Source organism: Penaeus japonicus, unplaced genomic scaffold (genome assembly GCF_977035675.1).
Source record: "Penaeus japonicus unplaced genomic scaffold, GWHDUDI00000001_assembly GWHDUDI00000028, whole genome shotgun sequence".
NCBI lineage: Eukaryota > Metazoa > Arthropoda > Malacostraca > Decapoda > Penaeidae > Penaeus > Penaeus japonicus.
This window is the reverse complement of record NW_028234430.1, coordinates 11,813,695-11,838,694: the sequence shown is the minus strand read 5'-3', so window position 1 is coordinate 11,838,694 and position 25,000 is coordinate 11,813,695. Positions and strand designations below refer to the sequence as shown.

At 47.6% G+C, this 25,000-nt stretch overlaps 1 protein-coding gene across 11 annotated transcripts in view; it reads right to left on the bottom strand.

The window, feature by feature from the left end:
• The window catches only part of LOC122259184 (ELAV-like protein 1), a 169,647-nt gene extending 147,267 nt beyond the window's left edge, over positions 1-22,380 (bottom strand). For 8 of the 11 annotated variants that reach the window (XM_043025779.2, XM_043025787.2, XM_043025788.2 and 5 more), the window contains exon 1: positions 21,837-22,380. In XM_043025779.2, coding sequence (XP_042881713.1) covers positions 21,837-21,868 — 32 coding nt within the window. In that variant the 5' untranslated portion in view covers positions 21,869-22,380. The remainder of the gene's footprint in view (positions 1-21,836) is intronic. The other 3 variants (XM_043025786.2, XM_043025783.2, XM_086553444.1) reach the window with 1 other exon arrangement.
• Between the last annotated feature and the right edge of the window lie 2,620 nt (positions 22,381-25,000).

Sequence of the window (25,000 nt, the reverse complement as noted above, 5' to 3'; positions counted from 1 at the left end):
TCATCGCACCATCTTCCATTTTTCCCATTACCGTCTCTTAATCTTCCCTATCACCTTCTCCCCCTCCCTATTATCACCGTCTGATCTTCCCTTCCTTCCATTCTCGTGGCTTCCCGCTTGCAAAACGTACATCAGCTTTGTTTTCATTGTCCTCTTTCAGTTTGTCGTGCTTTCAAAGACATCACCTTGCCTTTGTTTTCTCTTCCTTTCTCTACTTCTCCCTCCCTCTCCCTCCTCTTCCTTGTTTCAACCCCCCTCACCCTATATCACTCCCTCTTTCTCCTCTTCCCTATCTCTCTCTCTCTCTCTCTCTTCCCTATCTATCTATCTATCTATCTATCTATCTATCTCTCTCTCTTCCCTATCTATCTATCTATCTCTCCCTCTCCTCTTTCTAAATAACTAATACTTATGATAAATAATTATCTATCTCAAACGCTTTAAAACACCTATTATTTCCCATCCCTTCTTCCTCTACCTTTCCTGAACTCAACCCCCCTCTTCCCTTCTTCCTTTCTTTACTCTCCCTTTTTTTCTCCCTATCTCTCCTCCTCTCATTTCCTCCCCCATCTCTTCCCCCATTTACCTTCCATCCTAAAATCACTCCCCAGACCAATTTCCGGCGGCGTCCTTTAAAAAATAAACTAAGTAAGGAATCGGCCTCCCAAAAGCAGTTTTTTCCTCCCGTTTTCCTCTCCTAACCCTTCGTGCCGCTTGAAAGGGAGGATTGTTGTTGCCGAGGGCACACCCCAGGTTGGATTCACGGTGACCCATACATACACATGTATACATAAAAGTATAATTAAACATACACACATATGTATACGCACATACACATTAATGCATATACATATAAATACATATATGTGTATATATATGTGTATGTGAGTGTGAGTGTGAGTGTGAGTGTGAGTGTGAGTGTGAGTGTGTGTGTGTGTGTGTGTGTGTGTGTGTGTGTGTGTGTGTGTGTGTGTGTGTGTGTGTGTGTGTGTGTATGATATATATATGTATATGTATATCTATATATATATCTATATATATATTTTATATATATATATATTATATATATATATATAGATATGCATATATATATATACATATATATATATACATATACACATATATACATATATATACATATTCATATAAATATAAATATATACATGATATAAATAGATATAGATACAAACGCAAACATATGATACATTCATATATAAATGCATACATATCTTATATACTACATAATTATACATATGTACATATATAGATACATATTTACATATGTAGATACCATCACTATCCCTCCCACCCCACCTAACCCCCCACCTTCAACCCAACCCATTTTACGCTCTTCCCCCACGACCAACCGCACCTCATTTCACCACCCCCATCCCATCCCACCCCTACCGCATCCCCTCCTCTCCCCTTCTTCCCCTTGTTCATTGGCGCAAAAGCACAGACACAGCTGGCGAACACTCAACTCACAGATGGAATATCACCATCTGGCAGGCCGGGCAGTCTCGCGTCTCAGTAGGTTTTATTTATGATTGTGGTGTCCTGCACAGGCCCGCTACTCTGCCCATCGACCTCCGATACACGGCGGCCAGTGACAGGCGGCGTGGAATGGGGGAATGGGGGAATGGGGGAATGGTGGAATGGGGGAAAGGGGGAAAATGGGAGAGGAAAAGGGAGGAGCGGGGATGAGGAAAGTGAAGGGGAAGAGTGGGAAGGATGAACAATGGAATGAAGGGTAGGGGGAAGGCCAAAATAAAACTGAAGGCCAGTGCGAATGAGGAGGGGTAGGGTGAGGAAAAAGGGAAGGGGAAGAATGGGGGGGGGGGGGAAGGGGAGTAGGATTGGAGTGAAGCAAAGCTAATAGCGGGAAGAGTAAGACTAAATACAGCCATAGTAGTAGTAGCACTAGTAGTAAAGTATCTGTGATAATAACGGTCGACAAATAATAAAGGCCATAATACTAAATCTACCCATAAAAAAAACTCACAACACCAACAACAATAACATCCAAACAAGCCGTCCCTCTTCCAGAAAGATCGATCTTTCAAAGTCCCTTTTTCCCGTCTCACTTTCATTTCCCAAAGAGTTATCTCATTTTCTTTTCCTTCTCTCGACGGCTTTCTCTTCTCCCTTTCACTCATTCTCTTCTTTCCTGTTTACGTCTCCCTTTGTTAGTGGCCCCTCCCCCCTCCCCCTCCCTTCACCCCTTTCTCATCTCCCCAAATACCATTGGCAGTTCCCTCCCACAACCCGCTCCGCTATCATGTGTTCCGCTTTAACCTCAAATGCATCAAACACATCGTACGCAATATCATTAATAATGTAATTAATAAAGTGTGTATTGTGTACTGTATATCTAGAGATAATTACGTATATAGACAGATAGATATAGATAAATGCATAAATCGAAGAGGGGATGAGAGGGTAAGGGAGATGGAGAGAGTATAATTGGAATGTCTTTATCTACCTTAAGTTCCATATATTTAATCTATGTTCTACTGTAAAAAAAAACTCTTCATTCGCCCAATCATTTTATAACACATCATAGCATAATATAATATGCGTCAAGCATCAGTAAGCGTGATGATCTCTTGTCTCGGTGTCAGCAATAGCAGGGTCCCCCCCCTTCTCCCACCTACGCTCACCTCTCTTTAAAACGAGCTTGTCATACACTCCTCCTCAAAGCAGGGGTTCTTACATCATACCTATGACGATTGCTTTTTTATCATCATCACTATCACTATGACCATCCACACCATCATAGCTATTTCTACTAGTATTAAAGCTACCATTCCCCTCAGCGGTTCCCCCATCATGATCTTAGTAACGATGGAAGCGCAGCACTCCCCACCATTTCTACCGCTGGTCAGGACGGCCATTAACATCCACGTATTTTCCCGATCTCTTACCCCCCCCCCTCCTCCTCTGATCCCCTCTGAATGACTCTTTATCCTTACCATACTTAAGGTCTTTCCCCCCGATTTTTTCTGTTCTTTCTCGCCATCACTTTCTTTCCGTCCTCCCTATCGAACTTCCCTGTCCTCCCCCCCCCTTTCTCTCCTTCCTGTTGTACTTTCTTACCCCAACCCCCTATCGAAGTTTCCGTCTGCATCGCCTTCCCCCCTACCCTCCCTTCCTCCTACCTACACATCTTCCCCTCCCTCCCTTCCTCCCTCTCATTCAGCGCCCCCTTCCCCACCTGCCCTTCTCGTCTCCCTTTAAAGCCCAAGGGAGAGGGGGATTATTTCCGTCCCGACTCCCATTCGCGCCGGCGCTGTGTGCGTACGTCACACTTGTCATAACTCCTGAAGGGTGAAGCCCTTTGAATTTTTCCACATTTCTCTCCTTCCCTATTCTCCCCCAACCCCCACTACCCCTTTCTTCCTCTTCCCCTAAACATAAATAAGTAATATAAATAACACTTTGTCGTACGTCCGTCCATCCGTCAAAATAGATAAATATACAAATAAATAAACAAATAAAGGGGGTACAATTATTAACCTTTTCCTCTTCTATACAATTCATTTTTTACACAATGTTCGAATGCGTGATACCTAATTAATAATTCCCACCCATAATGCAAACGCTCTGTTGATGTAATGCATCTTCAACACTCGTACATAATTAAATCATCAAGCCTGTAAATAAATACTTATCAAATTACAAACACTGCACAACGCGATATGAAAGTATAGGATTCAGTAAGAATACGTTGATATGCACACAAATAAATATGAATTAGTAGTATTCCTGATAACAATAATAACAATAACAAATTTAAACATTACCAATAATAATAATATCAGCAATAATCACAGTAACTATAATAAAAAAACACATAATAACAGCAACACCAATAATAATGATAATAAATCTAGTTCTAAATACATATAAACCTCTGAAAAAAAAAAATCGAAATTGCCCTCTACCTAGACGAGCTGGAACAAAACACCCACCCGCCCACCCCCTCTACCACCATCGCGCCCACCACAACTCTCCCATGCACCCGTTCGCTATCCCTACCGCCTACCCGTGAAAGCCCATCCTCCTCATCCAGCCCACTCAATCAGCCACAACCAAGTCAAAACACTCGTGTTTAAACACATCCCCACTAAACCGACCCACGAATCGCTTCTTGAACCCACCTTAACCCAACCCACAACCAAGTCAGCAACCCACCCCGCCTTTAGTCCCACCCAACCCTCCCACGTTCGCCGATCCACCCCCGTCTACCCATTTTCCCACCCACCCACCCATATCAACATCCACCCACCCTCGCGCCCACCCGCAATAAAGGTCACGACACGCTGGCTGACCACACGCCTCATGACGCTTCCCATGACAAAAATCCATAGCGGCGGCCGTCAGCTGTCACGGCGCGCGGCCAGCGTAATAACGGACAGGAAATGCCAACTTTCGGGCCCGGGTCGCGGCGTGAGGGGAGGGGAGGGGTGGGGGGTCTCTGATGTGGCCGCCTGCTTCATATCCCGCAGGAGAGATAATGATATAGGCAGACATACAGATATCTATTTGGAGTTCTGTATATTGAGATGCATCGCCTGTTTGTCTATTTCCTTCCTTCCCTCCATGCTTCCCTTCCTTCCTCTCTGCCTGAGGATATATAAATAGGAGGGTGAAGAGAGGGGGAAAACACAATCTACAACCCAAGCAGACGATGAAAGGCGAAAATGCAAGAATGGGAAATATCAATAACACGTCGAAAATTCAAGGACCGGCGCCAAACAACTCTACGCGCCGACCACGCCCGATTTCACATCTCCTGAACTACCGGTAAGCGATATGCAGAGGTAAGAACTGAATTTCCTCCGTGTTCCCTCCAATGAAGATGGAAATCTTCAAGAACTAATTAGAATGAAAATATAATGACTTCAATTACGAGGGTTGATTGTACCGATGATAACAAAGCATAGTACTCTTCACCCGTTCAATACAAAGGACAAAAAAACAAAACAAAAACAAAACAAAACCGAACATCTGTTATCATCCAAGAAGAAACTGCCATATCATCCTCTATCTATCCATTTCCACCACTTCATCAATTCCTCACTACCCACAGTTTAATCCCTCCCTCCCCTCCACCCCCCTTCCCCTCCGACAATTACATTCCATTCGTCCACATATAATCAATAGTCCACACCCCAATCTACCCTTCGATCTGCCATTTCAGACCAGAAACGTTCGCACCCGAAACGTTTGCATGTCAGACAGACCCGTCCACATGTCACCCATCTGCGAGGACGCGGCACAGACAAATGGCTAAATACGAGACACCATATTGGCCCGCACGATGGAGCATATGACACCATACGACAAGGGTGGAAAAAAAAGTTCGAGATGGGAAGAAAGGAGATAGAAGAAGCATATGGGGGAAAGCGGAAAGAGAAAGGGGAAAGAATAAATGTGAGGGGGAAAAGGGGAAAATAAAGACGAGGAGGAAAGTAAAAAGGATAAAGTTAGGGGGGGTGGAGAGAGAACGAAAATAGGTGAATGGAAAGAGGGGGGAGAAAGAGGAAGAAAAGGCAAAGAGAGGAGGGGGGAGAAAGAGGAAGAAAAGGCAAAGAGAAGAGAGGGAGAGGGAGCAAAGAGGAGGCAAGAAGTGGGAGATAAGCAAACAAATGGGAAATAAAGAGGAGATCAAAGAGGAAAAGCAGGAACAAATGGAAAGGTAAATAAAAATAAAGTGAGACAAAAAATAACAAATTATTGATACAGAAAAAAGCAATCACGCGAGAAAAAATAATAATAATAATAAAATTGGAGATGCAAAAAACGAACGGAGCAGAGAAAGGTAAATAAGTTCAACGTGACAAGCAGGAGGAGGAGGAGGAGGAGGAGGAGGAGGAGGAAGAGGAGAAAGCCGAATGAAAGGTAAATAGAAAAAAAGACTTCAATATCTATGAAAGAGAAAAATAAACGGGGGGAGAAGACGACGGCGCCAAAAGAGAGGTAAATGGAGGTGTTCCACCGTCCGGAATACAAAGACAGACAGACAAGCGAGGGGGAAGGTGAGGAAGGAAGGAAGGAAGGAAGGGAGGGAGGGAGGGAGGGAGGGAGGGAGGGAGGGACGGAAGGAAGGGAGGGAGGGACGGAAGGAAGGAGGGGAGGGAGGGGACGGAGTGGGGGAAGGGGGGTAAAGGAGGATAGGAGGGAGAGAGGGCGGGGGAAACGTGTATGATAAGGCGGAAGGGAGGAGGGGTGGAAATACGTGTATGATAAAAGTGAAGCATGAGGGAATAAAGAGAATGAAGAAGAATCCACATCGGAAGAAATCCCACAAGGACCCGGACACAGGCTCCCGCTCCGGCTGGGGCTCTTGCGCTGTATGGCTGTATGGATGTTTGTCTGTCTGATTTTGTCTACTTACTGTCTAAATTTTGCCTGCCTGTATGTCTGTGTGCTTTGTTTGTCAGTTTGTCTTCTCACTCTACTTTTGCAAGCGTCTGTCTGTCTTTGTCCTTGTCTGTCTGCCTGTCCTGCGTCCTCTCCACATTCTGGACCAACAAATTTAAGCACTTAAAGCCACAAAGACCAAACAGAACTTAGCTGTATTAACGTACTATTAATAAGACTAATGTTGATGAAAATTAATATATACAATATCATTCTGATTGTACACGCACATGAGCTGAAAATATTTTCACGCAGACTTATTCACTTTCCCTCCTACCCCATCCTCCCTCCCTCAACCACCTCCCCACCTCTTCTCCTTCCCATCCTACACATTTCATCTCCCCCACACTCCCTCCTTCCAACTACCATCCCCATCTCCCATCCTCCTCCTTTCATCCCCATCCCAGAAGCTCCCACCTACCCATCAACTACCTTATCCTGAGTCCCACAACCTCTCGTCCCAACACATCCTACACTCCCACTATCCCCTCCCAGCACATTCCCTACACATCTTCCTCTCCCACCATCCCTCCCCATCCTCTTCTCCTCCCCCCTCCCAGCACACTCCTTCTACATCTTCCTCTCCCATCATCCCTTCCCCATCCTCTTCTCTCCCCCCCCCCTCCAAATCTTCGTCTCCCATCCTCCCCCACACTCATCCCTCCCCCCTCCGTAGCCCACTTGTTTACACCTGGAATCTCATACCTGCGCGCAAGGCAGCCGCTCTGTATCCATCCAGCTTTCTTTATTGCTCACACATTCGCATTCCCAAGAGAGAAAAAAAATAGGGATAGGCTGGAAGAGGTCGGGTAGGGGGGATGGGATGGAATGGAATGGGTTGGGAGAGAGGAATGGGAAATGGAGGAAAGGGAGAGGGAAAGGGGTGACCGTGAGGGAGGAAAGGGAGAGGACACTGTGGGAGGAGATAGAAAGAGAAGGGAGAGGGAAGGAAATATATGCGAGAAAAAACAACAACAATGCAAGGCGAAAAGATAACAGAATACAGGGAGAGGATCAGAAAAATAAGAACACGTGACACGAGAGTTCATAGAAAATTAAATCAATAATAATGGAAAAAATAATAATCTAATGCACTCATATAATACTGTATAAATGAAAAAACGGGACATCGAAAATGAGTCATAATTACAAACTTTATGAAAAATCAATCAATCACAGTGTGTGTGTGTGTGTGTGTGTGTGTGTGTGTGTGTGTGTGTGTGTGTGTGTGTGTGTGTGTGTGTGTGTGTGTGTGTGTGTGTGTGTGTGTGTGTGTGTGTGTGTGTGCGTGTGTGTACATACATGACTCCCGTCCATTCTCCCTCTATTCCTTCCTTTTTCTCATCTCACTTCCTCGTCTTCTCCTTCGCCTTCTCCTCCCAATTTCTCCCTCCTCTTCCGTCTTTTTTCCCTTGATTCCCTCTATCCATCCTCCCCTCTCCTCTCCTGCCCACCTCTCTCTCCCCATCATTAGCCCCCCCCCCCCTTCTCTTACCTTGCATTCTCATCCTGTCCCTGTCCCTCCCCCCTGCCCAATCCCAATCCTCCACTCTCCTTTATCCTATTGCATCTTCACCCCCACCCCCACCCCCCGCCCCTTCACTCTATCACCCCCATACCACCTCCAGCCCCCCTCCCCTCTCTCCTAGAGCAGCGATGCGGGTCATTGCACCAGAACGAGTCTACTGATTGCTTATGCTAACAAGTTGTGTGTCCTCTAATTGCCAATCTCCTCCTCCTCCTCCTCCTTCTCCTCCTCTTCATCGATGGCCATAAAACAACATCAATAACAATGCTAACAATAGCAATAAGAGTAGTACTCGTAATGTAAAACTCAAACCAATAGTGGTAGTGAAAGCAAAAGTATTTGTAATAGTATTTGTAATAGTATTTGTAAAAGTATTTGTAACAAGGTGGTACAACATTAGCACTAGTGATTGATTAAACATAATAAAATAAAATTAGCAATAAAATGATAAGAACTAAAAACACTAATATCAATAATAATAATAATAATAATAATAATAATAATAACAATAACAATAATAATAACCACAACGATGATAACAAATACCAATAATAATAATAATAGTAATAATAATAATAATAATAATAATAATAATAATAACAACCACAACTATGAAAATACCAATAATAATAATACCAATAATAATAATAATAATAATAATAATAATAATAACCACAACGATGAAAACTAATACCAATAATAATAATCATCATCATCATCATCATAATCATCATAAGGATAATGATGATGATAATATCCCCAATAACCACTACGATGATAAAAAGATTAAAAGATTTCCATCATTACAAAATAAAATAATAATAATGATAATAATAACAGCCAAAGGCATAATAACCATCAACCAATATCATATGAAACCACCAGAATTTACCGTCCCCCAAACACCCCACCCCACCTTCCACATACTCCTCCATGCATTACATCCCATCCCATCCCATCCCTCCCTCCCTCCTTCCCTCCTTCCTTCCTTCCTTCCTTCCTTCCTTCCTTCCTTCCTTCCTTCCTTTCTTTCCTTTCTTTCCTTCCTCCTTCCCTCCTCCTCTTACCATCTTCCCTCTCTCCCTTCTCCACTCACTCCCCTCCCTCCCCTACTCTCCCCCATGTCCGAGCGCGTGCGAGGCCCGGGGATTTAGCGTTGGTGATTGGCATTAACAAGGGCGATGCCGTTGCGGGCACGGGGAGCGACATCTGTGGCCCGTCCCGTCCCGTCCCCTCCCTCCCCCCCCTCACCCCCTCCCTCCATTTGTAGATTTTCCTTCTTCCCCTCCCCCCCTCCTCTACGGTGCCTTCATTCCTTCTCCTCTCCCCCATCTTCACCCTCTCCTCTTATCCCGTTTCCTCTCTTCACCCCCCCCCCCCACGACCAAATTCTCAGCACGGCATCCTTCGCTATTTGAGAATTTGTAATATGGCAACGTTGCCATTCTCTTGCAGATCAGGCCCAGACAAGGAAGATGGTAGAGCGAAGGCGATAACGATAACGACAATTACGACGATAACGATGATGCCAATTACAGTCATCCCTGTTATAATCGTCCTCATAAAGAAGCTCGCGACACCAAAAAATACTAAACTACTTGTTACTAACACGACTTCTAGATCTACCAATCACCATTAGTTATTTCAAATCCTAATACCAATAATAATAATAATAATAATAATAATAATAATAATAATAATAATAATAATAATGATAATAATATCTATCATTATCATAAACTATAATAATAGCAATCCTAACTTTAATAATAATAATAATAACAACATATGAATCACAATATCATTTATCTTTCCCCACCATCACCCTCCTTCCTTGAAAACAAATATAAAATAATACGATCTCGTAAAGACACCCACATTAAAATTCAGTACGATGCGGACGCACACTCGTCCCCTCGTCTCCGTCTCCCTCTCCCTCTCCCTTTCCCCTCACAAACCCTACATATATACATGTATACCTCTCCCTCTCCCTCCCCCTTTCTATCCATCCATTCATCTATCTATCCATCCATATATATATTTATCCGTCCATCCATATATCCATTTATCCAGCCATCCTCTCCCTCTCCCTCCCTCCATCCTCTCCCCCTACACCCATACCGCCCCCCCCTCACTAAATCGAGCACCAGCACTGAATTTTACATGGGCGTCAAATACACACGTCAACGGTTAAAACATTTTTGTCAGTGTTGCTTGCCCGGCCATCATCAATCATCAAGCATCAATCATCGTTTTACCGCGGAAAGGCAAGGGGGCAAGAGATGCGGAATTTTCCAAAGGGGAGGGGGAGGGGGGGGGCGGAGAAATGCTTCAGGAATGTTCGAAGTGTTCATCGTAGCTCTTAAGATTTTTTTTTCGTTTGTTGTGTGTTTTGTTTTTCTTCCCTCTTCGCTCTTGCTCATTCTTTTTCAACCGGACCCCAATTTCTCGCTTTCGCTTTCGCTTTCGCTCTCTCTCTCCGCATGCATTTGCACTTGTATATGAGTAATATTATGTGTATGTGCATGCGTATGTGTACGAGTGTATATTTGTTTGTACAGATGTGTGAGCGTTGTAAAAGTAACTAAATCAATCAAGAACCTAATTCAATTGCCTGTTCCAACACTCGATACGTCCTACAAACTTTCACATTCAAGAAAAAAAATAAAATAACCTCCAACCCTACCCTCATAAACAAACAAAAAAAAATCGCGATCTTCACTAAAGAAAGAAAGAAAGAAACAACCAAACGCGGCGCTGTTTTCAACCGGCGACGGAACGAGGGACGGAAGCAATAATCATAGAAATGACAAGGCTCATAAAACGGAAATAAAACTCCGATAAAGATGCAATCAACCGGATTATCTAATTGCATCGTCTTGATCATTTCATTACTTATTTATGAATAAAAATACAACTAACAATGAGGTTTTATTTCAAGGCACTTTTGTTCTCAACATTGTTATTAGTGGCATTAATATTACTGTTATCATTGTTGCTGCTGTTATTTCTATGGTGACCCTTTGTCATTGACAGTGACGGTATCACCATCGCTGTTGTTACCGTTTCAGAAAAAAAGGATAAAAAATCAATTAGCAATTGATGCAATAACAAAGAAAATAATAATAATAATAATAATAATAATAATAATAATAATAAATAATAATAATAATAATAATAATAATAATAATAATAATAAATAATAATAACAACAACAACAACGATAATCAAACCAGTCAACAGCCGAACATAAGCAAAAATGATTCCGTCGGGAAATCCCAGCTCAAGTGACACTCGAACGCCTTTCAGCTCCCACCTGACTGGAGGAGAAAGGTGGGGAGGAAGAAGGGGAAGGGGAAGGGGGAGGGGAGAGCTGGAAGAGGGAGACGAGGGATGAGAAAGGGAGAGGGGGGAGGGAGGGGAGGGGAGAGGAGGGGAGGAGTCACCCCTTTAATACCTGTTGACAATCCCGTTTTCTCTAATGCCAGGTCATATAACCTAATCCATCGATCTCGCTCATCGCTTCAGGTAGGTGTGTGTGTGTGTGTGTGTGTGTGTGTGTGTGTGTGTGTGTGTGTGTGTGTGTGTGTGTGTGTGTGTGTGTGTGTGTGTGTGTGTGTGGTTAATAAAAAAAAAAAATAAATAAAAAATAAAAAATAAATTCAAACTGTCAATATTTCGAGAGACTTTAACGACACATGCTTGGGGCCCAGGATCGGGAGGGGGAGGGGGAGGGGGAGATAGGGAGGGAAGAAGGGAGGGAGAGGGGGGATGGAGAGAGAGAAAGAGAGAAAGAGAGGGAGAGAGGGAGGGAGGGAGAGGGGGAGAGAGAGAGAGAGAGAGAGAGAGAGAGAGAGAGAGAGAGAGAGAGAGAGAGAGAGAGAGAGAGAGAGAGAGAGAAGGGGGGGGGGGGGGGGAAGGTACGAGAGGACCCGCCACGCCAAAAACTCTATGGTGCGACGACGCCAGTTATCACTTACAAGACCCACGCTTGTCCAAACCTCGCATAGATAAATTTAGTCCGTTTTCACCTGTTCTTGTGTTTTACCTATTTCCTTCTGTCCTCTCTATTCCCCGCCACTAATCTGAATGTTAGATAATACATGGCGAAAAACTTTCCCCCTTTTACCCTGACTACCTTATCAAAAAGACAATAAAATGACGGTAATCAATCCGCCAGACGTATCGAGTAATTCTGGTACTTTGGAGGGCGAGGTAGAAGTCATGGATATCACTATTGTAACACTGTTAATATTAGATTTATACGACCCTGTAATACCGTTGTCTCTCTCTCTCTCTCTCTCTCTCTCTCTCTCTCTCTCTCTCTCTCTCTCTCTCTCTCTCATAATTAGATAATGCGCGTTGTATCATGTTGAGAGATACGGCGAAAGAAAGAGAGAGTCGCTTACGTCTAAGAGCATCTACTAGCGAGTGTACTATCCAAGAAAGCTAAGAAACGAGAGCAGACTGGAGGCAACAGAAGAGGACGTTGTGGAGTTCTGGCCGGAGGTGAATATTAACAAAATAACATGGCCACATACAGAAGGTATCGACGCCAAAACCCGCCTGCTTATTTAGCTTGGCTAAAGAATAAAACTATCAAACTAAATGACGTTCGAATCGCTTTATCTTTGCATTATATATATGCAAGTATATATTTGAGCATATCTATGTATATTTATATGTGTGTGTATGTGTGTGTGTGTGTGTGTGTGTGTGTGTGTGTGTGTGTGTGTGTGTGTGTGTGTGTGTGTGTGTGTGTGTGTGTGTGTGTGTGTGTGTGTGTGTGTGCGTGCGCGCGCGCGTGTGTCATATTTACAAACTTCCTACAGTGTAATAGAAAAAAGTCTTTGGGTGCTGCTCCTCGGGTGTCAATTATTTCTCGACTTAATTCACAAAATGCGTTTTTTCTTCTCTTTCTTACAAGAACCCGGCCGCCCTACCATCGCGTTAAAGTTTGCTTCCGTGATTGGGGCTGTCATGAAAACTACTGGCTTTTCCTATGACAAAAATAATAACAGACAAAAAACGTCTAGAAGAAAAAGAAAAAGAAAAAAAAAAAATGGGCAAATATGCGAATTCATAATTGGAAAAAAAACGAATAAGAATGAGTACAACAATTATAATCAAACCGTAAAACTATAAAATGAAAGTGAAGTCAAAATCATGACTATAGTAGGATGAAATTACAGTAATTAAAAACAATATTGAACGTTAGCAAACTGCTCCCTGGCGATCTTTTTCTTCTTCTTCTTAACAAACGGTTCCAATCACTTTAAAAAATCAAGCCTTTTCCTCCACCACGCCTCCCCCTCCATCCCCTCCCCACCAATCTTTCCCAATTGCACCGCGACGTCTCTAAATACCAGTTTTCTCCCCTCCCTTCCCTCATCCCCGTCCCCGGGACGCACGCCCACGCAAGACCGCTGTCACACACACACACACACACATACACAACTCTCCGCCTACGCCCACGACTATCTCGTTTACCTCCCCCCCCCCTTCTTGTCTTCCCCCTCAAAAAAGTCAAATCACTAATTGGATTGGCTCGAAGAAAGCCATTACGTACATGCGTTTTCTCTCTCTCTCTCTCTCTCTCTCTCTCTCTCTCTCTCTCTCTCTCTCTCTCTCTCTCTCTCTCTCTCTCTCTCTCTCTCTCTCTCTCTCTGTATACATGTATATGTATATGTATATGTGTGTGTGTGTGTGTGTGTGTGTGTGTGTGTGTGTGTGTGTGTGTGTGTGTGTGTGTGTGTGTGTGTGTGTGTGTGTGTGTGTGTGTGTGTGAGTGATTGAGTGAGAGTGAGAGTGAGAGTGTGAGAGAGTGAGAGTGAGAGTGAGTGTGAGTGTTTGCGTGCGTGCGTGCGTGTGGTCTTTAGGTTAGATAGTCTCTATCGGATTGGGATAAGCAAAAGGAAACGAGCGAGGGGGGAAGCAAGCCGCGAAGAAAGGAGATGGGAGAGAAGGGCATGAGGAAAAAAATGGGAAACACAAGAGACAGATGGACCCCCCCAACCACCACCACTACCACCACAACACACATACACACACACCGCCCCCTCCCCGTCCCTTGCCATCCACTGACCACATGCAGTAACTGATAATGACGGGAACGATAAACCACATGGCGGTTAGTGGGTTAGTCGGGATTCCCTCCCCCTGTCCACCCCCTCCCGACCTCCTCCTCCTCCTCTTCTTTTTCTTCTTTCTGGTTCATTTCTTTTCCTTACTTGCTCTCTTGCTTGCTTGCATGTTCCTTCTTTCTTTCTTCCTCTTCGTCCATCTCTATCTCAATACTCCGTTCTCCCTTCCCTTGTTCCTTCTCCCTCCCTAGAATTCGTCCATCTTGACCATTCCTATTCACCTAACTACCTATCCCCTTTCACCTTTACATCCCTACACCCCACCCTTCCTCGTCCACCTTCTCTTTCCCATTCCCCCTCCGTTGTTTTAAAGGGCTACTCATCATGCATCGCCCCCTTCTATCCCCCCACCCCCACCATCCCCCTTCTGCCTTCCTTGCTGCTGTTATTGTCGTTGCTGTTTGCCGTCTTGACAGCCCATTGTCCGATCTCTCTCACTCCCCCATCAGATCCCCTTCCCTTCCCACCCTTCCCCTTCCCTCCTGACTCACCGGTAGATCTATCCCCACCACCCCCCACACATCCACCGTACCCACCGGTCGTAAGCCCCCCTCCCTTCCCTCCTTTTCCTCCCTCCCCTCCTCCTTCGCCCTCGCGGTCTCAAGCCTTCAATGAAGAGGCGACCAACCCCGGCCACCCCTCCCCCCTTGCCATCCTGCACGAAAAGCTTCTCCTGCATATTGGAGCAAAGTCATGTCTGCTGCGTGTCTTACCTTGGCTCGTAGCGGACATAGACAGACCTCTCGGAGCATGAGAACCAAACACAGAGACCAAAGAGACCACGGGACTCCTCTCCCCTCCCCGTTTCCCCTCAACGATGGCCAGCCTTGTCCTCTGGAGCAGAGTAGTAGGACTCTCGACAGATACGCAAACTTCGAGTTCTCGGGGAGGGGAGGGAGGGAAGGAGAAGGAGAGAAGAAGAGGAGAGGGAGAGGAGAGGGAGAGGAGAGGGGGAGAGGGAGGGTAGAGAGAGGGGAGGGAGGTAGGAAGAGAGAGGGGGGGAGGGAGGGAGGGAGGGAGATGGAGAGAGAGGGGGGGAGGGAGAGGGAGATGGAGAGATAGAAGGGGGAGGGAGAGAGGAAGTAGGGGGGATGAGGGGGGAAGAGGAGAGGAGAGGAGAGGAGAGGAGAGGAGGGGAGGGAGGGAGGGAGAGGAGAGAGAGAGGGAGAGGAGAGAGAGAGGGAGAGGAGAGAGAGAGGGAGAGGAGAGAGAGAGAGGGGGGGGGGAGAGGGGAGGAAGGAAGGAAGGGTGAGAGACTCTTTTGACGAGAAAGGTAAGGGGCCGAAAGTGAATGCAAACCGACCGAGCAAGATGCTTTATTCACTGCCTCTTAAATCGACAGAGAAAAGCCTGAATGAGAATTCCACAATGACGACTCCTCCACTCTCATTCATTCACTAATTCATTCATGACTTGCACGGCAGGTTTCATCAGGACAGACTCGTTACAGGGGGATAGGGAGAGGGAGAGAAAGGGGAGAAAGGGGAGAAGGAAAGAAGGGAGGTAACTTAAGGGAGGAAAGGAAAAGAGAGGGAAAAGGAAAGTGGGAAGGGGGGAAGGGAGAGGGAGGGAGAGAGGGAGAGAAATGAGGAGAGGGAGAGGGAGAGAGAGAGAGAGAGAAATGGGGAGGGGGAGGGAGAGGGACGTGTGAGCAGCGAGTCCTTCGAAGGAATTTCAGACGCGCCTCGGCAGTGCGAATTCCTTGGCGCCGTTCGTTCCTTGGGACCTTTTTAAGGCTGTCCTCCAACGAGCCCGAATAATAATAGTGCCATGAGAACGAAAGAGGAGAAAGGGAAGGGGGCAGAGGCGAGAGGCAAGAGGAGAGAGAGAGGAAAGAAAGGAAGAGAAAAGAAAGGGGAGAGGTGAGAGAAGAGAGGAGGAAGGAGAAGGGAAGGAACGAAAAAGGAGTGAAGGTGCTGAAAAAGTGACCGAAGAGAAAAGAAAATGGAAAAGAAGGATGAGGTGAAGAGGTGGAGAAAGGGGATGGGGAGGGGGAGGAGCAGAAAGAGCAGGAGGAGGAGGAGGAGGAGGGAGGAGGGGAGGAGAAAGAGGAGGAGGAGGAGAAGAAAGAGGAGGAGGAGGAGAAGAAAGGAGGAGAAAAGCGGGAGGTGAAAGAGGAGCGAAAATGTAAAGAGGGAACGCGGAGACTGGACACAAGAGACAGAAAGAGGGAGGGAGGAGAGGACGAGCAGCGAAAATGATGTAGGGGATGCGGAGAGGAGAGGAGGAGAGGAGGAGAGGGATAGAGGTCGTTCTCATCTTAACGACCCTCACTTTGGTCATGGAACGACCCCGCTCCTACTTCCTTTCAACATGGCCATTGCATTGTGTAGAGAGAATAAAAAATAAGGAGGCGAAGGAGAAAAATGAAAAGGAGGAGGAGGAGGAGGAGGCGAGGAAGAAGAGGAAGGAGGAGAGAAAGAAAGGGAAGGAAGGGGGGGAAGAAGAAGAAGAAGAAGAAGAAGAAGAAGAAGAAGAAGAAGAAGAAGAAGAAGAAGAAGAAGAAGAAGAAGAAGAAGAAGAAGAAGAAGAAGAAGAAGAAGAAGAAGAAGAAGAAGAAGAAGAAGAAGAAGAAGAAGAAGAAGAAGAAGAATGAATAGGAGGAGAAATAGTAGGTATATGAGGCACAGGAGGAAGAGGAGGAGATGATAGAGGGGGGATAGAACGTGATAAGAGAAAAGAAAGGAGAAAATAGGAGAGAGAAAAAAGAGAAAGGAGAATTAGGAGGAGGGCCGAAGAGGTGGGAGATCATCACGCTTCTTAAAGGGATGCGTGGCACAACCCCGAGGCCCTAACAGCAGTCGCAAACGGAGGCCCATCCACACAGGCGCCAACACGGGAAAATGACTCCTAACGCGGAATCCCATCCCATCCCATCCCCCTCCTATTCCATTCCTTCTCTTTTCTTCCCTTTCCTTCCCCTCCCTTGCCGTCCTTCCCATCCCATCGGATCGGATCGGATCGCATCGCATCGCATCGCATCCCTTCCCGTTCCCTGCCTTCCGTTCCCGTTCCCTCCCTTCCCTTCACTTCCGTTCCGTTCCCTCCCTTCCCTTCACTTCCGTTCCGTTCCCTCCCTTCCCTTCTCTTCCGTTCCGTTCCCTCCCTGCCCTTCTCTTTGTAAGGGTAATTGCAACCCTTACAAAATGTTTTTGCCTTATGTTCTAAAACCCCAAGCAGCGTCGCCAAGCAGGGCCAAGCCAACCGCCCGCAAAGGCAAGCAGAGACGCAGCCAAGCTGAGCCAAGCAAGGCCAAGCCAAGTAAAGCCGAACCAAGTTAAGGCAAGCAAATCAAAACCAACCTAAGGCGGGCCTAGCCAAGTCACGCAGATAAAAACCAAGCCAAGCCAAGCCAACTGAAGCCAAAAGACACTAAGCCAAACCAAGCGAAGCCAAGCTGAGCCAAGGCAAGGCAAGCTGAGCAAACCGCCCGAAGACGACACACTCGCTCCGGGCCAGAGAGACCGCAAGCACGACTTTAACGCGGCCCCAACCGTCGACGGACGACCCACGGCTCCCACGCCTGCCGTCTGCTACTGCCGAGGTAAAGAGGACCTGCTCTTGTGCCCCTCCCCCACCCCCCAATGACGACAATGACAATGACGATGACGACAGGGCTACGATCACAAAAGTCCACAAAAATACTGATGGATGGACTGACACAGAGACACATGCACTGCCACAAAGGCACAGGGGAGGAGAGAGAGCGACAGAGACAGGCAGATCAACAAGCAGAGGAGGCAGACACGTACATGCAACCACAGAAGCGCATTCACACACTCGAAGAAGCAATCACGTGCAAACCACGGAGAGTGAGAGACAGACAGACCGTAGACAGTCCGAGACACGACACACGGGTAAGGCAGGCAGGTAATCAACCAATCACTTAATCAAACACAAACAAAATTAAGCCACGGCAACCCGGAACAGAAAGCAAAACGACGGCGTTCGCATCCCGTCTTGGAGCAACGGCTGCAATGCACGCCTTCCACCCCCTCACGCCCAGGCGCACTTTTCAAGATCAACAACCGGAATTCCCGCGCCCCGAAAACAACCTAATAACGAAGAACATCTCTTTTTTCCCTGGCAAGGGACAGACATTCAATATCTAGTGTCACGCGTTAACTTTATCATGTATTGTCAAACAGCCCTTGCTTTTCAGGGCCGCCCAACCGCCCGTCGCCGCCTCATCAGCCCAGCGCTCTCCTAAACTAGACAGTGTTTGTTATCAAGAACAACTTCCCAGCGAGCTGCTGTCATCTCTCAATGTCACTTCGTGCCTGACACCTCTAAATCCACCTCCCTCTCGCCCTCCTTTGAATCCTTGATATTCATCTTCATTTCCACCTCCACCATCTCTTCATCTCTACCTCCACTACCACTTCTTTCTCTTCTCCTTCACCTTCATCTCTAGTTCCTTCTCCTTTATCCTTATCTTCATCTTTACTTTCACCTTCACTACTACCATCACTACCACCTCCTTTCCCTTCCCCGTTCCCTTCACCTTCACCCCTACCTCCTTCCCCTCCCCCTCCCCCTTCACCGACTTCACCTTCACCTCCACCTCATCACGCTGCCACCTCTTTACAAGTTACAATCTCGTAAACCAGCACCATTTTTCGTGTTGTGTTTGGAGTCGATGGTCCCCGCTCTCTCTTCAACTGCTAACGGGCCTGTCGCCTTGCAACCTCATCCCTTTCTCTCTCTCTTTTTTTGCAATCCTGCTTCTAATAAACCCATCAACATTTTTTTTCTTTCTGAGCTGCATTTAACATTGCAATGCCTGCCACAAAACCTGGTATAAAGCCTCAATACAACCACCAATCGAGATAAATTACAATACTATACAATATGGCTTTCGTCGTGATAAATGTGCTGTTTGGCCAATCGTCATCCCATGCAGGAGGCAGTAGTGGCCAATTGGATATTGAAAATAATAATGGCAGTGGTTCTGGCAGTGGTGTTTGAACCAGCAGAAGCAGAAGCAGCAGCAGAAGCAGCAGCAGAAGCAGCAGCAGAAGCAGCAGCAGTATCGGCGGAATCAGCACCCGCAAATTACTAAGCACCGGGGGCTCTATTCGCCCCTTCCCTTGCAACACCTCAACGCAGCTCCCACGTTCCCCAGGGCTGTGGCGCGCTTTACGACCCATAATTCTACCGTAAATCCCACCCATGCTTGGCCCTGACCTTTGACCTTGGCGCACGCAATCTCGCAGTCTCGCACGACACGACGAGCTTCGGGACACCTACATAATCCTACTTCACACCTACAATTACCTCTAATATATCTACAACCACGAGCTAATTATGATTGAACACAATGCAACTGAACTCACATAATAATAATAATAATAATAATAACAACTATATACGCCTTAAGTAAGTCACAATAGCCTTACAACAGCTAAAATGTCCCTCCTCTATCCCTCCCCTTCACTCTTCTCATTCCCTTCCTTTAGCTTAGCTTAGCTCAGCCTATCCTTCCATACATGTAAAGGTGTAGAGGAAAGCTGTAGTAGTAGTAGTAGTAGTAATATTAACAATTATATTAATAATAACCATAACAATTATATTAATAATAACCATAACAATAACAATAACAATATGATGATAATAACAATAGTAATAATAATGAAAAATAAGAGTAGCAACAGTAACATAATTTAAAAGTACTCCACTCGAAGTCTATCAAATCCCCTAAAGAAAACGATTTTGCCCCCCCCCCCCTATTTAACGCCCCGCCGTTTCAGGTCCTGCCCTCTCCTTTCTTCCCCCTACCCTACCCATACCCCGTCCTTCCCCTACCTAACCCAAAACCTCTGTCCCCCCCCCCTACCTCACCACCTCTCCCTTCACCCATTCCTCACTCCCAAATACCCACCTCAGCCTTCTCCTTCCTCTCTCTCACCCTCTCATCTCCCTTTCCCTTACCTCACCCTCTCATCTCCCTTTCCCTTACCTCACCCTCTCATCTCCCTTTCCCTTACCTCACCCTCTCATCTCCCTTTCCCTTACCTCACCCTCTCATCTCCCTTTCCCCTACCTCACCCTTCATCTCCTTTCCCTTACCTCACCTCTCATCTCCCTTCCCCTTACCTCACCCTCTCATCTCCTTTCCCTACCTCACCCTCTCATCTCCCTTTCCCTTACCTCACCTCTCATCTCCCTTCCCCTACCTCACCCTTCATCTCCCTCCCTTTCCCTTACCCCCCCCCCTCCCCTCCCTTTCCCCTACCTCACCCTCTCATCTCCCTTTCCCTTACCTCACCCTCTCATCTCCCTTTCCCCTACCTCACCCTCTCATCTCCCTTTCCCCTACCTCACCCTCTCATCTCCCTTTCCCCTACCTCACCCTCTCATCTCCCTTTCCCTTACCTCACCCTTACCTCACATCTCCCTTTCCCTACCTCACCTCTCATCTCCCTTTCCCCTACCTCACCCTCTCATCTCCCTTTCCCCTACCTCACCCTCTCATCTCCCCTTTCCCTTACTCACCTCCATCTCCCTTTCCCTACCCCACCCTCTCATCTCCTTTCCCTTACCTCACCCTCTCATCTCCCTTTCCTTACCTCACCTCTCATCTCCCTTTCCCTACCTCACCTTCATCTCCCTTTCCTTACCTCACCCTCTCATCTCCCTTTCCCCTACCTCACCCTCTCATCTCCCTTTCCCTTACCTCACCCTCTCATCTCCCTTTCCCTTACCTCACCCTCTCATCTCCCTTTCCCTTACCTCACCCTCTTATCTCCCTTTCCCTTACCTCACCCTCTCATCTCCCTTTCCCTTACCTCACCCTCTCATCTCCCTTTCCCTTACCTCACCCTCTCATCTCCCTTTCCCTTACCTCACCCTCTCATCTCCCTTTCCCTTACCTCACCCTCTCATCTCCCTTTCCCTTACCTCACCCTCTCATCTCCCTTTCCCCTACCTCACCCTCTCATCTCCCTTTCCCTTACCTCACCCTCTCATCTCCCTCTCCCTTACCTCACCTCTCATCTCCTTTTCCCCACCCTCTCATCTCCCTTTCCCTACCTCACCCTCTCATCTCCCTTTCCCTACTCACCTCATCTCCCTTTCCCTTTCCTCACCCTCTCCTCTCCCTTTCTCATCTCCCTTTCCCTTACCTCACCCTCTCATCTCCCTTTCCCCTACCTCACCCTCTCATCTCCCTTTCCCCTACCTCACCCTCTCATCTCCCTTTCCCCTACCTCACCCTCTCATCTCCCTTTCCCTTACCTCACCCTCTCATCTCCCTTTCCCCTACCTCACCCTCTCATCTCCCTTTCCCTTACCTCACCCTCTCATCTCCCTTTCCCCTACCTCACCCGCCCCTCTCCCATTACGTCACTCCTCCTCTCCGAGAGAAAGAAGGCGTGAGAATACGGGGAAGGGTGAGGGGATGAGAAAGACAAGAGGGGAGAGGGGAAAGAGGAGAGGGGAGAGAGAAGAGAGGGGAGAGAGGAGAAGAGAGGAGATGAGAGGAGAAGAGAGGAGGAGAGAGGGGAGAGAGGGGAGAGAGGAGAAGAGAGGGGAGAGAGGAGAAGAGAGGAGAGAGGGGAGAGGGGAGAGAGGAGAGAGGGGAGAGAGGAGAAGAGAGGGGAGAGAGGGGAGAGAGGAGGGGAGAGAGGAGAAGAGAGGGGAGAGAGGAGAAGAGAGGGGAGAGAGGAGAAGAGAGGAGGAGAGAGGGGATAGAGCGAGCGAGATCCCCCAAGACAACAAGTGGCCGGGCCAACACTCACCCCGTCTCGACGCCGGTGCTGTTGCCTTGCATGCCGCTGTAACGAGAGAGATATTGTTAGTCACACCACCCCCAAACATACTCACACGTTACAACGCTGCTGTTGCGGTTGGCAAGTGGCTGTTGCGGTTGCAGGTATTGCAGTCCCTGTTGCGCGTGGCAGGTGTGTGTTACAGTTGCTGTTGTTGCACGGTTGCAGTGGTCGTTTGCCTCCCCCGCACTTCACACCACCTTCCTCTCTTGGTTCTGATCACAAGCGGACCCGCCGCCTGCTACCTCCTCCTGCTCCTGCCGGGAGGTAGTAGTAGTGGTGGTGGTAGGGAGGCTTCAAGGTTGTGCTTAAGAGGTGGTGGTTGCTTGGTTGCTGTAGTGGCAGCACTAGCAGCTGTAGTAGCAGAGGGTGGTGCCTGTGTAGTGGTTTCAGTCACTCACTCAACTCCCCCTCTCTCACTCTCCCCGCTGCTGCTGATTTGGGTGGTTGCTGAGCTGTGGCGGTGGTTGGTAGTGGTGGTGCCGACGCTGGTGCCTTTCCCCCGCCTCACGACCCTTCAGGGGAAGAGAACAAACACGATCCTCTTAGCAACACTGGACTCCACTCGCTGCTGGGGGAAGGGAGGGGAGGGAAGGGAGGGGAAGGGGGATGGAAATGGAAAGGGTAAGGGTAGGGGTTAGGGTAGGGGTAGGGGTAGGGGTAGGGGAAAGGGAAGGGAGGGGATGGGAGGGGGGGATGAAAGGGAGAGGAATAGGAATAGAACGGAAGGAAAAAAGGAAAAGGAAGGGGAGGGGGGTGGCTGTATGATGACAAGGGGTATCCTACTGTAATTTCACCTGCTCCTCTTGACAGGTTGGAGACTGCTACGCCACACCTGCTCGAGAGGGCTAATGAGACGAGGCAGGCGTAGGCCTACTGTCACCACACCTGCCTGTTCATTGCCTACCCTTTACCTGTCGGATGAGATAGCTGCACTTCTAAAAATAACACCTACGCCATTTCCATTTGATAAAGTGAACATATCGAGAAAAGACAAATACACATGTAACTATATATATATATACACATCATACCATAAGTATTATACTGCAGTAAATTATATTAGAAACTATGCATAATACATTTGAGAGAGAGAGAGAGAGAGACAGAGAGAGAGAGAGAGAGAGAGAAATAGTGAACAATTCTGATGGGTAACGGGAGGGGGGATACGCTTATTTAAACATACGTTCGCCCACTCGCTCGCACGCTCGCGGGCACGAACGCTCCTTTCTTAATGGGTGCAATGGCGTGCGGGTAATAATTTCCACCAATTACGTGACTCGATTCGTGAGCGCTGTCCGTCCGTCCGTCCAGCCACGGTCGGGCGGGCAAGCGCCGCTCACGGAAATTCACGAGGGTCAATCCTCAACGAGGACGCATTACCATCAAAGACAAAAGCAATAATGTGATAATCATAAGGAAGACGATGCTGATAACTAGTTATAACAAAAACAGCAACAACAACAACAATAATAATGATGATGATAATAACAACAAAACAGGTGGAAGTTACGTCCACCATTCCGACAGTCTATCCTTAAACTTTTGCTCTGTATCATGCAGCGGAATGCGCAATACACTACAACCGCCAATGCCGTCATTCAATACACTAACACAAATGCATTTCTTTCTAAACATTTAAAATGACTAACATCTCTCTCGAGATGACGGCAGAGCAGCTTGGTACAAAATACAAAAATAAAAATCGTAAAACTTTATGTCCGAGTCCCTCCCCACCCCCTCTCCTGCCCCATCCGTAGCCCAATCCCTAACATCAGCCCTTCCCTTCATCTCCCTCTTCCTCTTCCTCTTTCCCTCCTTCCCTTCCCTTCCTTTCCTTTTCCCCGCCCCTCCCTCCCCCGTCCTTCACCCCTTTTCCTCCCTCCCTCCTTCCCTCCTTCCTTCCTTCCTTGCTTCCTTCACTCCCTCCCTCCACCCCTCACCCCGCCCCCTCCCCCTCCCCCAGCCATCCATAATGCAGTGGCGACGCGAGTCAAAAAGCCCTAAACTAAGGATCCGAATTGGCGAACGGCCGTATAAAAATGCCAGGAAATATTGTTAATGGAAGGCTGGCCAGCCCACCCGCCGCCCATGCGTCTTGCCGGCCATCTCCGTCCTCCTCTCTGCTTCCTCTCCTTTCTCTTCTCTTCTCCCTCTCTTCTATCTCTTCTTTCATTCTACCCCTCTCTCTCCTCCTTACCCTAACCTTTCCCTTTCCCGTTTCTTGCTTACTTCCCATGCATGGAGGGAATGAGAAATCAGAAAGGATGGGCTATCCCTTCAAATCCACTTCCTGCCAGTCCCCCTCCCCCCTAGCTCTCTCCTCCTCACCCCCACCCCTGTACCCCCTCCGCCCCACGACTCCGCAACCTGGGGGAGGGGAGAGGAGGGAGAGAAAGAGGGAGGGAGGGAGGGAGGGAGGGAGGGGGAGAGAGAGAGAGGGAGGGAGGGGGAGAGAGAGAGAGAGAGGGAGGGAGGGGGAGAGAGAGAGAGAGAGGGAGGGAGGGAGAGAGAGAGAGAGAGGGAGAGAGGGGGGGGAGAGAGAGAGAGAGAGGAGAGAGAGAGGGGGGGGGGGGAGAGAGAGAGAGAGAGAGAGAGAGGAGAGAGAGAGAGAGAGAGAGAGAGAGAGAGAGAGAGAGAGAGAGAGAGAGAGAGAGAGAGAGAGAGAGAGAGAGAGAGAGAGAGAGAGAGAGAGAGGGGGGGGGGGGACAGCGAGTGCGAGAGAAGAGTTCCAACGTGATGCCCACTTCAACCTCCCCCCCCCCTGTTTTCCTAATCACCTAAAGAGGCCGCTTCGCCGCTTCGGAGCCAAACGGCAGAGCAGCGGCCGCCTAGAAGCTCCGGCCAGTGCGTATTGAGACACGCAATCCGGGCATATGGCACTGCACAACCATTACTCATGATAATGCTCATGCAATGATAAAAGTAAGGATAAAGCTCGGTTCTACGCTGCCAGCAAATCCAAAGTGTCAACAGGACCAAACGGCCCCGGACGTAAACAAAGTCGCACGTAAGCACACGCAACACCCGTACGCATGACTACACATTCTGCCCATATACACATACACAATGACATGAACTCAAATGAAACTGAAAATAACTAAGAATCAGAACTCATACATTCAAAAGTAAAA